The following is a 17,583-nucleotide window of genomic DNA, read 5'->3' as shown; positions in this document are numbered from 1 at the left end:
TTTGGTAGTTATTTCAGGGCTTCTTCTAAGGCTTTAAGTGGGAAAGAGTCTATAGCATACAAGGTGTAAAGTGCGTCTTTAAACAGTGTATTTCTGGAACCTAAATTGTCCTGGGATCAGCTCTTGATATAAAAATTCATAGAAACCTGTTTTTCGCAGAGTGTGGTAACTCCTTGCCATAGTGCTGTAGTGTTAAAATTCACACTGGCCAGGTTGTTCTGTAAATTAAACACTGACAGCTACCCTCAGGGGAACAGCCAATGTATTTATGATGATGTGCTGATTACACAAAATACACTGCAAGCAGAAAACAGCTGCAGAGAACAAACCTCTTAAAAAGAATACAATTACAAATAGCACCCTCAGTATTTCTAGTGGTGAGTGTAGAATACAACATGCTAATGCAGGTTTCTTACTTAGTCTGCCTGAAAACAAAAAAACTGAAGGAGATAAGTTAAATTATGGTTGGTTGCACATGTGGTGCCAACATAGCAGTGAACAAATTTTGTTTCTGAAGAGCATAGCCACGAGTGCACAAATATAAGATACGCACCCTTTTTTGTTAGTAGGTTTTATTAGTGCTTTCCTCATATATAGTGGGTCATGGCCTTGAGATGTTAAGGGTTCTGGACATTGGAAGGATATTACATAATTGGACAGGAGAGTATCAAAATTGTATTTTAAAAAACTGTGTTTAGAAACTCCATATGTTAGGGCTTGGATATCAACATTTTGTTTGAAGGTAGCAGCTCTATATTTTCATTGTTAATGCTTTCAAGATGTTTGGCCTTGGAATTAATAAAAGGAGTCATGCCTCTGTATCTATGGTAGGTCTCTGACTTCTTAGATTCTCTTTTTCAAGAATTTGGTGGCTTAGGACACTGGAATAGCTGGATGACTATGTTTAGGAGAATCTTTCATCCCTGCATGTTCCTGGTCACGTGTAGACAGGTAAGAAGATTAGAAAAATTTTTAATTTTTCTTGTTTGAGATTCTCTCTGTTACAGTTTAGGATCAGTATCTATAAAATATTTCAACTGCTGAGCATGCTAGCTTCTGTTTAAATCAGTAGAAAATATGTTGATCTTCCGTGACATAAATTTACTCAAGCCAACGGTAAGGTATAGCAGGGGGACATAGTCATTGGAAACAGTTCACTTCACTCGCCTGAAACTAAGAATCAACTCTTCACTATATGGATCACTGGTATGTAATAATCGACTATTATTGGTCTGTCTGTTGGTCTCTTTTTAAATCAGTTTGGAACCTCCTGGAGTTATTTTCTTGCTCTGCTGACATCAATCCCATGTGGCAGAGGAGTTGTGTATAACCGCTTTGGTTTAATCAATAGAATAATTGATAAACCAGATAAGATTTAAACTGATTATAGCCCCAACAGAATTCCCCAGAGGCCTTGGACTCTCTTAATTTTGACATGTGTGTTGTGTACCCCGAGGATGAAGTGCAGTTTGAATTATCTGTTTTTATTTGCTTAATGACGGGGAGGGTGTTAAAGTCAAATGTTTAATTAACCCAGCAATGGGCTGCGTTGTCACTTACACACAGCTGATTGAGATATCTCATGGAGAATACTGAATAGGAATGATAATGTGGCACTGGGACGGAAGATTGCTTTTTCAATCTATTTGCTGGGTCACTGCTTTGAATGTCTTATTGGATGAAAGGCATTCAGCCTGGAGAAAAAAATCAGCATTTAAGTACATTTTGTTCTCCTCTCCCCCTCTAACCTCCTCCCCCCAGAAGTTAACTAAAACAGATATGTTCTAGGTTTAATAAGCCATTCATGTACCAGTAAGAGACCAGGGTAGTAAGTAGCCTTAAGCTACATAATTTCCTGTGGAAACAGAAAAATCCTAGTAGCCCTCAAGGTATTCTAAATGTGAGCTCTTTTGTCCCTTGTCCCTTGCCATTATTGTGGAGTTGTCTTTGGTTACTTGTCTCTTGGTTCTTTATGTAGTGTTTGCTTGATGTGCAGCTACCTCTAGGGCCACAGGCAGACCTTTTTCTCCGAAAGGAGCATATTCTCCAGTCCTTTTTTGCCATTTCATGCACCAGGCTTCTATTTGGTTGTATTTCTGACCAAGTATTGTAGTGAGATTGTTGAACTATTTAGAGAGATGAAAATGTGAAGGATATAGATTCTTGTTCCTTTTGCTACTGCTATTATAAAACAATTGATTTCATATATATTTTACTTTGTTGAAAAGCAGTTTGCTTATTGTGTGGACTAAAAAACTAGGCCAGGAAAGATTCTAATAGCCCACACCATCAAAAGTACAGTCCAGGCAATTGGAGTTTTAATGACTTGCTGCCCACAAAAAATTCCTGACTGGCTTTATAATCAATGTAAAATTCTTTGGAGGCATATTGAGCAAAACTTAAAAAAAAATTTTTATCATGACTTTCCTTCTTTGTAGTTCTTATGTTTCTTCCTTCTATCCCCCAAAGATCTGAACCAGGAATTTACTAATTTTTTTTCTTTGTTTTAGTCATTTGTAACATTCCAGAGAGCACAATAGGGAGAAGGATACAAGATTGATTTTTTTATGTGTGTCCTCTTGAAAGCATAGTCTGGGGCATGACTACTTGGAAATGGGGAGAGGGGGTGGAATTACAAAGCAACAGAAGCAAGCAGCTAGTTTTCAGGCGCAGGTTGGACTTTTGCGGGTCAAGGCAGACCAGACGAGTAGCTTATCTTGAGGGATGCAAGTAATAGACCAAATATAGAGCAGCTATTTCAGGAATCATGTAGGTCATTTAATTATCCATTATGATTGAGTGGCTAATGCTCTTTTGGCAATTACATGACCTCTGTTATTCTTGAAACCTTTCCAGGCCCTCATGGGTTGAATGACCCACCAGTCCGTGCTTGCAGACTTCATTCCACTCAGAAGGAAAGGAGATGCTGGAAACTACTGGCATTTAGAAATGGCTACGCTTTCTTTACCGACCACTACTTAGAATGTCCTTTGTACAGCAGTCAGTGATAGGCAGCTGGTTTTGAAGTCCACTGTTCCTTCACTGTCTGCAGGAGCACAGGGTATTGTGGCAAAACAAACTTTAATACCAAAGTTGGCTATTACGGTATTCACAGGTTCTGTACTGTAAGGATAAACACTATGATGTTAAAACTAATATTTGATATCTGGAAAACCTATCATTCATTACCAAACTCTGAAATTAGTGAAGCAGTATTTTCATTCCATAACTCAACAGAGCAACAAAAGCATGTAGTTAGTTTTCAAGCGCAGGTTGGACTTTTGTCCATTGACAATATTAATAACAGTTTTTGAGAGATCATTGATTAAATTATCCCAATTTGAATTGGTTGATCATTATTTATTTATTATTTACTTTTTAACAATAACCAAAAAAACCAAACAATTTTAAAATTGGGATGCTGATACAAGGCAGAATAATTCTGGAACATTTAGATAAATGTTTCTGACTTTTTCTTTAATCAACAAAAGATCATTACTATTTCTAAAGAAAATTCTTTAGTTCCACTAAATGATAGTAAAACTTTTCCTTTTTATAATTGTAGTGACTTATCAAGTAATTCTGAGAAACAAAAATAATGTAGATTTCTTGTGATTATTTAGATTAAGAACAGTTATAGTGTGGAAAGTAGTGACATCATAATCAAACTATTTCTAGGATTTGTCAGAAATGCACAAACAAAATTCTGCATACTAAGCAGAATAGAAGTTAACCATTCTCTAGTGTTCCATAATTTAAAACCATAGGCTTAAGAGAAATAATTTTGTTAGAATAACACACAAGCATATCCTTTAAGTAGAAACCATTTGCATTGTTACAAGAAAAATCATCTTCTATTGGAGAAAAAGAAAAATCTTTTAAAATTTGTACTTAGACATCAAGGAACATTGTTAAAAACAAAAACAACAATAAATCTACAAGGTTGTTTGTCCCTAGGGTAGTAAAATTAGCCATCTTCCCAAATAAATTATCAAAATGCCATGGTAGAACTCCAGGTTTAATTTGTTTTGGTTTTATTTTGTTGTTTGGTAATATTAATAGATGAAAAATTGAAGATATAAATAGGCGTTTATAACCTCTGACCCTTCAGAAATAGAAGCCTTCTCACTTAAATTTTAAATCCTTTAGGCCAATACTACCTTGGTGTCTGGCTACTTTAGAGACCTATGAGAATGTAGTCAATGTGAATTATATTAGCTGTTTTCTGTTTAAAAACTTATTTTCCCTCTTTTTTTTTAAATTTTAATTTCTGTAGTGGAGATGAGTAGAAAATGAGAAAGGAGAATTTACAGTAAAAGCAAAAGTTAGAGCTTTAACTCAAGTATCCTGCATAAGGAGTATAGTTAATCTCCTTGGCATTTTAAGAAAAAAGCAGGGGCTATAAAAGCAAAGTATGACATTTGATTTCTTATTGGTAAGTTGCTATTCTTTAAGGCATATCCTTCAAGACCTATGCTGGACCATGTTGTTAACCCTTGGGAACCAAAAATCTATATAAGTCAATGAGTGGGGATGGTATTTGTAATTTTAAAGTCCTGAAAATTCTTTAGGACTTTATATAATTAGTGGGAAAGTCCAAAGGATAGTAAGCCCACAGAATAATAACTTCTTAATAATAATAAGGGAAAAAGAGAGTGATTAAATAAGGGACAGTTCACAATAGAAATATATACCTAAACACAAATCCTAACCTAGCCCAATCTGGTTTCCAGAAATTTACTTATTTACTTGGAATGGTTTTATTTTCATTCCAAAATGGATAGACATTTGGGGATATTACAATTTATCAACTTTAAAGTTGATATGTATTTCACAGGGTTGTCGAATTGTAATAAAATGGGAACACCAAAGCAGGGAAGATATCCAAGGTGATGAAAGTCATTTAGCAGAAAAAAAAAAAAATCAGGAACAGAGATGACAGAATGGATTTTGGCATACATCCGGAGGGTTCTGTACTTCTCAACCCCATTCTGAGAAATCAAAAAGATCTAAAGAATGCAGATGTCTTTGAGTTACAAAAATAACCAGATGTCCTTATTAGTAGAAGCAAATGTTTGCCTCTTAATTCACACAAAGCTATATGCAGAGGATCTCTGGCTGAAATATTGTGTAAGTATGGCAGCAAAGAAAATTGTGGCATGAAAGGATCTGTCCTAAACACATAATCATAAAGGTAGTATCTTGAAAAGGAAAATAAAAATTCTTTTAGATTCATGTAGACTTAAAGGTAAGAGGTAAATTAAACTATTTATACTTTTGTTCACCATAGTAGGTGAGATTAGTTTTAAAATTATGTAAGTCCTTTTATCCCAAATCCCCTTGGTAAATTTTTATTCATTTTACTGTGGCTGTTTAGCTACTTTGTACATTTTTATTGTATTTTTAAAAAATTTTCATTGTAGTTTGAACAGTGAAAACATATGCATGAAACCCTTTTCTTCCTGAATGAATGATAGTCATCTGGGTTCTGTTAAGAAAAAAAAAAACAACCAACAGTAGTATACAAATGCCCCCTTTGTAAGTCTATTGAGATTTTTTAAATATTTGGCTATATTGTTATAAATAGATGTAGTGTGGTTACTGCATTGAGATGTTAAGCAGAATAAAATATTAAAAAAATCATACTTGGAAGGGCAAGGTATGAATTTTTTTGTTCGTGTTTTTAAATCGCCTTTAGAGTCAAAATCTGATGTGGAGCATATTAACATGATTATAAATTCTTTTATATAGTACTCATAGTCATAGCTAAGTTGATGTTCAAACCTTTGATTAAAAAAATGTGACAAGGAGTGTATATATGTCCATGAATAACTGAAAAATTGTGCTGAACACTGGAATTTGACATAACATTGTAAAATGATTATAAATCAATAAAAAATGTTAAAAAAAAAAAAAAGAAGTCACAAAGCTGGATGTGTTCAGACGCTGTGTAGTATCTCTCCTGTTCACAAAACAAAGAACTATTTTAGCTTTTTTTTCTCTTCCCCTTATTTATAGATAGAAATCTATCCTCCTATACTAGCTATACTTTTAATGTTGAAATATTAAAATGCTGTATTATGGTATATTCTGTAATCGAAAGTTAACAAAAGCGATACTACTCCTTCATGTCCTTGCCTTGTCACTCTCTGATACAGCTCGTCTCTTCCATCCTTCTTATCAGTGCTTAGTTGAGCTTGTTTATCTTAAAAGAGCAGGAGGCAGGTTTTTAGGGAGTAAGCTACATGTTCCAGTGTAACAGGCACCAATGCAGTTTGACTTGAAATACATTTGATCTCTAACATTAACAGTCGATGTCACCGTAATAAGGACTACAGCTGGGCTGTTGTTCAGTTTTCTGTTATTTTAGCTTTGAAGTAACTGTTAGAGCTGCTCCAAAATCTCCGTGTTTAAAATTGTATATTGGCTGTCCCTCCAGGACTTGTAAGTAAACAAGGTGATGTGTGGCCAGAAGGAACATATTTTGTTAGCTTTGTTTTAAATAAGAGCCTTTCCTATCTAAAGATGGTTTTTTGTTTGATCCCTGATAGTGTGCTACATGGTTTTGCTTGTGTAAATTTGCAGATCTTAAAACAGATTTTTGTTTGTTACTAATGTGTGTGTTCAGTAACTATTAATTATGAACTTTTAATATTTTTTATTAGATAATAAAGCATTTAGTTTTCTCATGAAGCTTAACTTCAAATATCCTGCACAGTTTCCTCAAGTACCGTCGTTTGTATAGCAGTTGTTGAAAATGGGCAAGCAAGAATTTAAGGGGTATGTTTGTTAGACTTAAATATTAGTTTTATTTTAAAATATTCAGTTATTGGTAATTTCTGTGTCAGAAATAGTTTCACAGTTGGAATCAGGTAGTAGCATTTGAAGAACAGAAAATAAAATTTGTAAAATCGGGTTGTTTTCTTCCTTTCAAAGAGTACCTCTTATTGTAATACTGGTAGAATGGCAGTTTATTGTAGTAGTGGTAGAATGGCAGCAGTTTTACTCCTTCCTTTCCTACTTCCTCTATTTGTTTTCAAGAGCCTAGTTTGTTTTCCTATTCTCATTCCTCTCTGATAAGATACAACACTGCTAGGCCACCCAGCACTTTCTTTGAATTTAACCTAAAATCCATACATCAGCCAGCACAAGCATAATTGGTTGAAAGGCAGACATCTATCTGGGGAGTTCTTCTAAATACTGAATGTGTCATGGGCTTTGACATGACGTATATGTAATATCTGAGTACAGAAAGCACTTTCTGCGTTAGCTGTAGGTGTTAAAGTGGTAGTGTGTTTTAAGAATGTGTGCTGTGCAAATTCTGGCTTGTGAGGTAATGACAAGTGTTTGCCTGCATAGACAATATATTTTTCCCCCCCGAGGTCCCCACACACCTAGTTTCCCTCAAGCTCATCATCTCTGTCAGGTTAATCAATAGGCACCGTATGGCAGAGGGTCAGTAATCAGTGTCATCGTGCCTTTAAATCGTGTTGAAAATTTGCTTAAAGCCTGGGCCAATTAACATCGAGATGATGAATGGATGGGAAGATGGGAAGAGCCTGACGCTCAGGGGCTTTGTGAGGAGGAGATGCTCAGCTGTTGAGCAGCAGACACCAGCGAATAAAATCAGCCATTCATGTGAGCTCAGTCCACCCACTCTTAATGATAATGTCAATCTAGCAAAATATATACACATTGGAGTTGTCATGAGTTCATAAATCAAAGGAGTTTGTCAAAGGCATTCAGATTAACGAGGCAGCAGCAATAACAAGTCAAATTTGCATAGAGAATTGCTCGAATCTCAGTAAATTATGATCCTGTTTTTCATTTGATTATTTGCTAATGTCTCAAGAGGGAGAATGATTATATTAGCATGCAAAATCTACTCCAGAAGTAGAAATCTGAGGTATAGAAGACCAGCACACTATGACAATTAATCAGTTTCTGCATACTAGCATAAATGCACAAGGCCCAGAAATGAACTTCTTTTTTATTATTATTTCTCCTTGCTACTGATCCAAATGGTTCAGCTTGACAGAGACTTTATATTGCTTTAACAGTGTTCTGAATTGTGCCTGCAGGCAAGACATAGTTATGCAGCTATAACCAACCTATCCATCTGCCAACCAGATTGGAATTCTCCTATCCAAGGCTTCCATTAACCCCCACTGACAGCTCCAAACAGGATTAAGAATTTGGAAGCATAAAAATTACTTGTTCTTTGCAAATATACACAATCCCTTTGCATTTTGAGAAAGGCTGCATCTGTAAGTGTTTTATAATTAGTGTCGGACAGTGTAGCAGAGGGAACATCCTACTTGGTGTTGTTTTTTTTTTTTTTTTTTTTTTGGACTTCTGTCATAGGGAGTAAGGCAGTACTAATGGAAGTCCTGTATGTTTGTTTTTCCCAGAGAGTGCTTTCCATTTTATCTGGTTTCTAGCACTTGCTTGGATTGGTGTATTACTAGAAAATATCACTTCTTGAAAGCTTTAACTGGTAGATCTTATTGAAGTTTAGCAGTATAGGGAGGCTTTGATGTGGTTGTGGTTTAATAGAATATGTCAAATGATAAACGTGCTGGAGAAGCAATGTACATGAAAACATGCCAGAGAATATTGCCTTATGAGGACACTTGAGGTCCTCCCTGAAACTGGTCCTTGAATAGGATTCTTCAATCAGCTTCTGAACTTAAATGACCTAAGTTTTCTCCACTGTGTCCTAGAAAGATGAATTAAAATTTGTTTAAACACACACACATATACACTCACTCACATAGTGTTTTATTTGTCACCTTTGATTGAAGAGTTTGAATGATTTTTATCCATGTAGCTAAATCACCTTTTAACCTGTAGAAGAGTAATTTTTCCCATTTTTTAAAATTGAAAATTGTGTGATTGTGTGTATTTGGAGGCTATAATTAGCTCTAAGTGATATAATAAGTTAATGAGAAAAATATGAATCCAGTTACTAATGTACCAGTCAAGCCCACCATACGATATTTGCTACTAGCTATAGGAATAGGTCTCAAGATTTTTCCCTTTACATGGCTTGTCATTTTACATGATGATGAACAAATGACTTAAAATCAAGAGTTTTAATTCACCGCAGTTTACCTGCTTTGATAAAATAATATAATTTTCCTGATTACAGTGTCTTTTGAATTCTCCCACTGAAGAATGTGGCATAGGTGGAAAATGTGACTTTTAGTTTTGGAGCTGGTTATTTTATTTGTAACAGATCTCTATTCAGATAGACTCAGGCTCTGTTGCACCATCCAACCTTGAGCAAGATGCTTACTCAAAGATTATTATAAGTCATTATGAGTGGCTTGACTTTTCATCACTGTGTAAATTAGTTTAGTTTTTCATTTGATTATATAATCAACTCTTAATTATCCATGTCATCAGGAGTTGTGTGTTCGAATAGATAACTGAAAACAGTAAATAAGCCACTTATGAGATCGTGGAGAATATTGCCCAATCCATAAACCTGCTGTGTGCTACCACCAAAACCTCTCTACTTCTTGTTTTGGATACCACAAACAAAAACTGAAAAGTTAGGAATGCTTTCCTTATCCATAGAACTTTTCTTCCTTAATAAAGGGTTGACAAATTTTATCTGTAAAGGACCAGACAGTAAACATTTGAGGCTTTGTGGGCCATAGGAACTCTGACTACTCATCTCTGCCATTGTGGTGTGAAAGCAGCCACAGACAAAAGGTAATGAATGAGGGTGGTTAAGTTTCAATAGAACTTTATTTGCAGAATCTATAGAACAGGAGCTTGCAAACTCTTCCTGTAAATTATCATGCTGGCATTAATGTAGTGGTATGGTAGGACTGTAGTTGGGCTATCACTTTGAAGTTCTCTGCTATGAAAACCATTTTAAAGCTAGCTAGATAGTGTGAGGTAGGGTTTCAAATATTTATTAAGCCCTTATTATCTATCTCTATATTAGCTAATGTGTTGGGAGGTAGAGGGAGCCCCAAAGTCTGCCCAGTAAGCTTTCAATCTTATTGGATAGTTGAGAGTAACATGCAAACATTTATCTATTTAAGTGCCAAATTGTGTGGACCAAAGAAAAGTGTTAAGGAATTTCCAGTAGAAGAAAATGGAGTAGTTGTATGGTTTCTTAGAGAAGATGATACTTGAAACTTCTTTTAAGAGTGGGTAGGACTTGAATAGATTAAATAATTTTCTTGTGTTTATAATTGTTGAGGGAGCTAGACTAGATCCCTTCTAGCCTGAAAATTTCAAGATCAAATCACAAATTTATGAAACTGTGGAGGGACTTGCATAACCAAGGCAGAGAATGTTTGTTGAGGGAAATAACTTGATATAATATAGTGGAAAATTCTGGAAAGTCTTGAAAACCAGGCCTAGAACTTCATATTTGATTTCATAAAAACTAAAGCCACTAAAAGTTTTTGAGAAAAAAGACCACCAGGATAGTAGTGGTATTTAGAAAGATTAACCTGGCAATAGTATTAGATCTAACAGACATTTTAAAACATGTTATACTCGCAAGCTTTGTGCTGAGCCACTGGAAAATGAAGATGAAAAAAAACTGGCCCTGCCCTGAAGAAGCTTACAGTGCAAGGTGATGGTGGGAAGCATATTCATACAGAGATGTAATATAGAGAGCTATAAGTAAATTCTAAAATAGAAATAAAGTGCTAATTCAGAGTAATTAATTCCAGCTAGGGGTAGGTAGGATAGGAGTAGGGGGAGGAAGGGATAATACCTTCTTAGAGAAGGTATCATTATAGTTAACTCTTGAATCAGGATTCTAGTACATGAAGAGATTGGGGAAGAAGGCTATTGCACATTGAAGGAATAGACTTAGCAAAAGCACAGGGGTGAGAGTGCTTTTCTTATTTTGGAGAATGATAAGTAATGTGTAGATGGTGGAAGAGACTTCTTTTTTTTTTTTTTTTTTTAAGCAAGGGAGTGATCTCTTTTTAGAACAGTGATTCTGACATTAGTGTATAAAATGGAGCAGATGTTGATTTAGGCAAGGATGCCAGACGGCTATCTCAATAGTAATCACACTGGTAAGAGGTGGTCTAGACTACAGTAAAATGCAAAACTAGAGTTAGATCTATTAAAATGGATAATTCAAAGGAAAAACTGATGACCTGAAATTGGCTAGATACATTCAAAGAAAAAAAGGGAGAAGGGATGTGTAAAAATTGACTCTGAAGATTTAAGTCTGGGGTAGAAAGAAAAGTTGGAAGGGAAAGAGCTAGCCTAGAATGGTTGAGAATAGTAAAGTGTGCTTTAAATTTGGATATGATGATTTTGAGACAGTTTATTTATGTTTATCATCTGAATACTTTTTTTAAAAAAATGTGATTCTTTTTCTTTTTTATTCATTCCCAGGTTACTTCTGGAAATATTTTATCCAAGATACATCCCTGAGATCTAATGCATGAGGTTTAGCAGTATTTCACTTTACAGACTTTTCCCTACCCAGACTTCTGTTACCATGTCTTCAGGTGTTACAACTCTTAATGCTTCCAGTTTGAAGTTAATTTCGAAGTTATCAGTGAGGCTTTTATTCTGCCTATTTTAATTCTAAGCTAGTAAGTGCTGGGTTAAGAGATAAATATTCAAGTTAATATAAAAGAAAGTTATATAGTATCTTTTTCAGAAATATTTTAACATAATGCTAATATTCATTTAATATTGTTATTCCAAGACTATAAATGCATCCTGCAAATGATTTACTATAATGAAACATTCCATCTTAGTGTTGCGAATGAGTTGTTCAAAGCGGTCAGGTTTTTCTAAATGACTCAGGGTTAAGTGGTAGAATATAACTTTTATTTATATTTGATGGAATTTTTCCCCTCAATTTATTTTTCACTTATCTGACTTCTGTTTTTCCATTTCTTAACATATTTTCTTTTAGGTTTCATCTATTTTGTTAATTTGTATTTTGACGTAATTTCAGACTTACAGAAAAGTTGAAAGAATAGTACAAAGAATCCTCTTATACTCTTAACATGAATTCTCCATATGTTAACATGTTTGCTTTATCTCTTGCTTATACATTTATATATTTACTAACATCCATTTACTTTTTATTTTTTTCTGAGCTGTTTGGAGTTAGTTACAGAATAATGTCCTTCTATTCCTAAATGTTTTGTTCTGTGTTTCCTAAGTACAAGTTGTCAAAGTCAGGAAATTGAATGTATAAATAAACTTTGGTATATACATACGGTGATACTACCTGACAATGAAAAGGAAAGAATTGCTGATATATGCAACAACACGAATGATTCTCAAATGTATTACGTTAGGTGAAAAAAGACAGACTTAAAAAATTACATACTGTATGATTCACTTTATGACATTTTAGAAAAGACAATTACTGAGACAAAAAATAAATCAAGAATCACTGGGGAAAGCAGTTGACTATAAAGGCTAATTTAGGGTGTGATGGAACTGCATTACATCATGATTTTGGTGGTGGTTACATAGTTGTATGCTTTTGTCAGAATTAAACTACACACCAAAAAAGAATGAATTTTTTCCATGTGTAAATTTTAAAAGTGGGGAAACAACTAGGAAATTAACATTGATACAATGTTATTAGTTCATCTATAGACCTTATTCAAAATTTTCTAGTTTTTCCAATAATGTCCTTTATACAAATATTATATCATAATACCCACTGAATTGTTGTTACCCATCAAAAATAGATAAAGTAGAGGGTCAGGAGGAAAAAAATTATGGATATGGGCTAGATAGTTATTACTCATCCTATTTCTCTTAGGCTCAGATCACTATTTTTCCCTATTCAGTATAGGAGAGTTTACCATCATTTTTCTTTTCAGTACTCCCATCCCATAACCTCAGATCACAAGTTGCATTGTTATGTCTCTTTAGTTTTCTTTAACCTGAAACAGTTCCTTAGTCTTTATATTTCATGACCTTGACATTTTTTTTGTTAAGTACAGGCTAGTAATTTTGTAAGATGTTCCTTATTTTGGGTTAGTCTGTTGTTTTCTCACAATCACATTGAGGTTGTGTGTTTTTGGCAAGGTTACCTTGAAAGTAATAATGTGTTCTCAGTACATCATATCAAAAGGTGCATAATGTTAAGGTGGTGTCTACTGGATCTCTCCACTGTGAGGCTACTGTTTTTTTCTTTTGTAATTATGCGTCTTTTGGAGAAATATTTTTGAAATTACATAACCATCCTGTTATTTGTCATCTGCTAATTTGTGAGATGAGTTTTACTTGCATCAATTAGTTACCCTTAAATAGAATTTATTGGATGTAATCTAGCTTGATGACCCAGGGCAATTGTGAACATTGCTTATTGGGATGTATCATAGATACAGACACAAGGAATAACTGCTACTGGCTGATGTTGGAGGGCATGCAGGCTTTGAGAACCACTGAGGTGACTACGTAGGTATACATGCTGTATCATCTTTCTCCTCCACTCTCAAGACTCTAGAGCTATTCCATTGTCTCTCATTCACTGGCTTTCTGGCTCTCCTATTCACTGTTAGGAGGGACCTTACTCCTTGCTCCTTATTATATCATGACTGTTTAATATCCCTACTTATATTTTTATGCAACAACAAGAGTTGAATTTTTTGGAATTGCTTTGGTTTCCCATGGTGGATGGTCCAGAGTAAAAAATGTTGCGTTACTCTTTCTAAAAAAAGAACTAGCTCTAACAATGTTTTTCTCTTTTTCTTGCTTAAGAGTTACTTTTTTGTTTTAAAACAACACAATATATACTGTATCTGTCCTTTGTCCCAATGGGGTGGAGAAGGGAAAGGAGCTCCTTTACAGCTAGCTCTATGTTCTGCTTTCAGGTAGTAATTGTCCTTTAGCTCCTTTCATCTTTTAATACCTTAGACATTCTTGTAATATCCACTCAGTAGTTTACCATCTAAATCAGATAAAATAGAGGGTCAGGAGGAAGAAAATTGTGGATATGGTCTAGATAGCTGCTACTTATCCTGTCAGATCACTATTTTTTACTATGTTATTTAGTATATAAAGAATTTGCCATCAATTTTGTTTCATCCCAAGCACCTATAGAGTAAAAATGTGATTTATAATGTCTTCAATGTAATAAGCTTCCACCAAAAAGTAATTACACTTCCAAGTTTATTATGATTTTTAAACAAAACTTAATTAATTTTGAAATATAGGACCTTACATTGAATTAAACAGGTTTAGATGATCTGAAATGGTATTTCATTTAAAGAAGGGTGTAGAGCTCCATGGTCTGGGAAATAGTTACATGCAAATTATAAGTTTAAAATTGAGTACTGGCTTAAGTAAGTTTTTATTATATAAGACATTTAATTTTGGCATTTAAAACATTGATCTGTACTTTTTTTTAAAAGAAAAGTTAAATATAAATTGATTTTATAGGTTCAATGTTGACTTTTCCCTTTCTTTGATTCTCTTATAATGGTGTATTTATCACTAGTTACCTTATTTGGAATGCTTTGTAGTCATTAACTCAACTATGTCTGTCCCTCATTTTTGGTAGATAGTCTGCATTCCTTTTTTTCCAAAATGGGGAGAAAAAGCAGAACTCTGAAGCTATTGAACCTCTCTCTCTTACTTAATATAGCATTTTTTCTTCTTATCTTGATTTTAAGGTCCTTTAAGTTTAAAGTGATTGTCATAAATGTAAAATATCAATTTAAACCTTGTAAGAGTTTCTGCTCAAAAGAAACACCTTAAGGTACTGTCAAGGTGACACAAGGCACACAGGTGTCAGCCACAGAGGGCCTTTTGACACTATGTACATGCTATTTATCCTTTAATATCTCTTAAGATACAGTATTTGATGTAAAGCAAAACATGTATAACTAATACTTAAGTTTAAAACACAGTTATGATCTATTAATGATTTCATACTTGTATGAAAATTTTCAGATAAACTCATGTTGGGTATAATTTCTGGATCTAAAAATAAAGTAACTCCTCAGTTATAATGTGATGAATATATGCAATGTAATGATTAAATCAACTGCAAATTCTAAAATAGTAACATTACAAATGTAGTGTGGAAACTAGAGCCCAAATAATATATATTTGGATTTTCTGTATTTTGCCTTCAGATAGTGATTTACATGTGTTGATTACCAGATTTTTTTCAATTATTTTTAATGTGATAAAATACACATAACATAAATCATCTTAACTATTTTAAAGTGTACAGTTCGGTGTTATTAAATACATTCATAATATTGTGCAACTGTCACCTTCATCCATCTCCATAACTCTTTTCATCTTGTAAAACTGAAACTCTTACCCATAAAGCAATAACTTCCTATTCCTCTTTTCTCCCAGCCTCTGGCAACTACCATTCTACTTTCTATCTCTCTGTTTTGACTACTCTTAAGTGTCTTATATAAATAGTGGAATCATACAGTATTTCTTTTTGTGACTGGCTTATTTCACCTAGCATAATGTCCTCAGGGTTCATCCATGTAGTAGTGTGTGTCAGAATTTCCTTTTTCAGGCCAAATATTACTCCGTTGTATGTATATACCACATTTTGCTTATCCATTCATCCATCACCATATACTTGGATTGTTTCCATATTTTAGCTATTGTGGATAATGCTGCTATGAACACAGATGTATAAATATCTCTTTGAGACTCTGCTTTCAGTTCTTTTGGGTATATACCCAGAAGTGGAATTTTTGGATCATTTAATTCTATTTTTAATTTTTTGAGGAACCACCATACTGTTTCACATAGCAGATGTACCATTTTACATTCCTACCAGTAGTGCACAAGAACTCAATTTCTCAGCATCCTCATCAATACCTGTTATTTTGTTTTGTTTGTTTTTGATAGTAGCCTTCCTAATGAATGTGTGGTAATATCTCCTTGTAGTTCTGCTATTCATTTCTGAAATGATTAGTGATATTGAACATCCTTTTATGTGCTTATTGGCCATTTGTATATCTTGGACAAATGTCTGTTCAAGTCCTTTGCCCATTTTTGAATTGAGTTTTTTGTTACTGAGTTTTTACAACATCTCTCTTTATTCTGGATGTTAATCCTTTATCAGATAGATGATTTGCAAGTGTTTTTCTCCCATTTTGTGGGTTGCCTTTTTACTTTGTTGATATTTAGAACTCAACTCCCTTTCAGTTGGGTTGTTATTTCCCTCTCTTTAAGTATTTAAAAATCCCATTGACATTTTAGGGTCTTCTAGCTGCTGTTCGACATGATAGTGGCAAGAATGGACTCTATTCAGACCAAAAACACTGATTAAATTTTATTGCTTTGAGCTAAGTAAGTACTATGCTATTTTCAATAAAGAAAAGAAAAATCTGAGAAGAGAATGAGGAGAAATAACTTTTTTTTTTTTTTTGAAGGCTCTAGACTTTGAGAACTTGGACCAACCAAACATTTACTATGGTTTCAAAACTAATTATTTTAGTAAAACTAAAAGAGAAGGCAATAATCATGGTTTCAGTCATTATCATTGCAGAATAGACTGGAGCTTTCTTGTATCCAATGCCAGCCTGCATTTTGAAAGAACAATAAACTAGACTTATAATGAATATGATCTGCTGGGCAGTGCTTAAATACAGATGAAATACTTCTTCACCTAGATCCCTACATACATTTATTTATATACATGGGCATATGTTTTCCTTTATGTAAGTGTATGTCTGTATATATATAAATCTTCAAATAAAATAAATGCATAAATATACATGGTATTCTAGCTTACAGAATTAGAAATGTAATTCAGTTTACTCCCACAGAATAAAATTGAAGATAATGAGAACTGAATTAAAGCTTACTTTCTTTCACAGAATTCCTCAGAGAGAGAAGACTGTAATAATGGCGAACCCCCTAGGAAGATAATACCAGAGAAGAATTCACTTAGACAGGTATGAAATTCAGTCTTACTTAAAATAAAAAGCTACCAACAACAAAAGACAGGAACCCTCAATTTGCCATTCGTTAAGCACTGGAGTTCAAATTAAGAGTACCCTGAAGTTGGTCTGGCTATAACCATCAATTTCAATCAGTTAACATTGTTTTCCCAATCATTTAAAAATTATCCTAGGTGTACAAGTACAGACAGTCAATTGCTTATGTGTAGTGTAAACAAAACCAAAGAATAAGGTTCTTGTCAGGAAAAATAACTTGAAATGCTTCTTAGGTGCAGACAGTAGAATAGTTGACTTTAAACCTTGCTTTTCTGTTAAGATTCTTCATACATTAAAAAAAAAAAAAAAAAATCAAAAGGGATCTACCTGTAGGGAAGTTAGCCCTTTTTAGTCTGAGCAATGTATTTGTTTGTTTTTTCTAGAAGTAAAGGCCTTTATTGATGACAACTTTAAAATAACTTTTACTCACCATGGTACCCCCACTTCCCAAAAGTAACACATTTTTCTTTGAAAGTTCAAATCTATGTTGCTCTATTTTTAAAAATAAAATGTTCAAAAAATTTGGTCAAAAAATTGGCTCTTCTCACTGCCTGTAGCAACCTCTAAATAGTCTTCCATCTCCCACTGACAACAAAAACAAGTTCTCACAGGGTTGCCAGAGAATAGGTATTTATTTTAA

At 33.9% G+C, this 17,583-nt stretch overlaps 1 protein-coding gene across 8 annotated transcripts in view; it reads left to right on the top strand.

The window, feature by feature from the left end:
- The window catches only part of BTRC (beta-transducin repeat containing E3 ubiquitin protein ligase), a 154,433-nt gene that overhangs the window by 61,231 nt on the left and 75,619 nt on the right, over positions 1 to 17,583 (top strand). For 5 of the 8 annotated variants that reach the window (XM_045507354.2, XM_010971018.3, XM_074373737.1 and 2 more), the window contains one exon: positions 16,824 to 16,901. The exons of the other annotated variants lie outside the window; for them this stretch is intronic. In XM_045507354.2, the coding sequence (XP_045363310.1) occupies positions 16,824 to 16,901 (78 nt within the window). The remainder of the gene's footprint in view (positions 1 to 16,823; positions 16,902 to 17,583) is intronic. 8 annotated transcript variants of the gene reach the window in all.

This window comes from Camelus bactrianus, chromosome 11 (genome assembly GCF_048773025.1).
Source record: "Camelus bactrianus isolate YW-2024 breed Bactrian camel chromosome 11, ASM4877302v1, whole genome shotgun sequence".
Classification (NCBI taxonomy): Eukaryota; Metazoa; Chordata; class Mammalia; order Artiodactyla; family Camelidae; genus Camelus; species Camelus bactrianus.
Note: the sequence above shows the minus strand (reverse complement) of the source record. Positions and strands in the feature narration are given on the sequence as shown.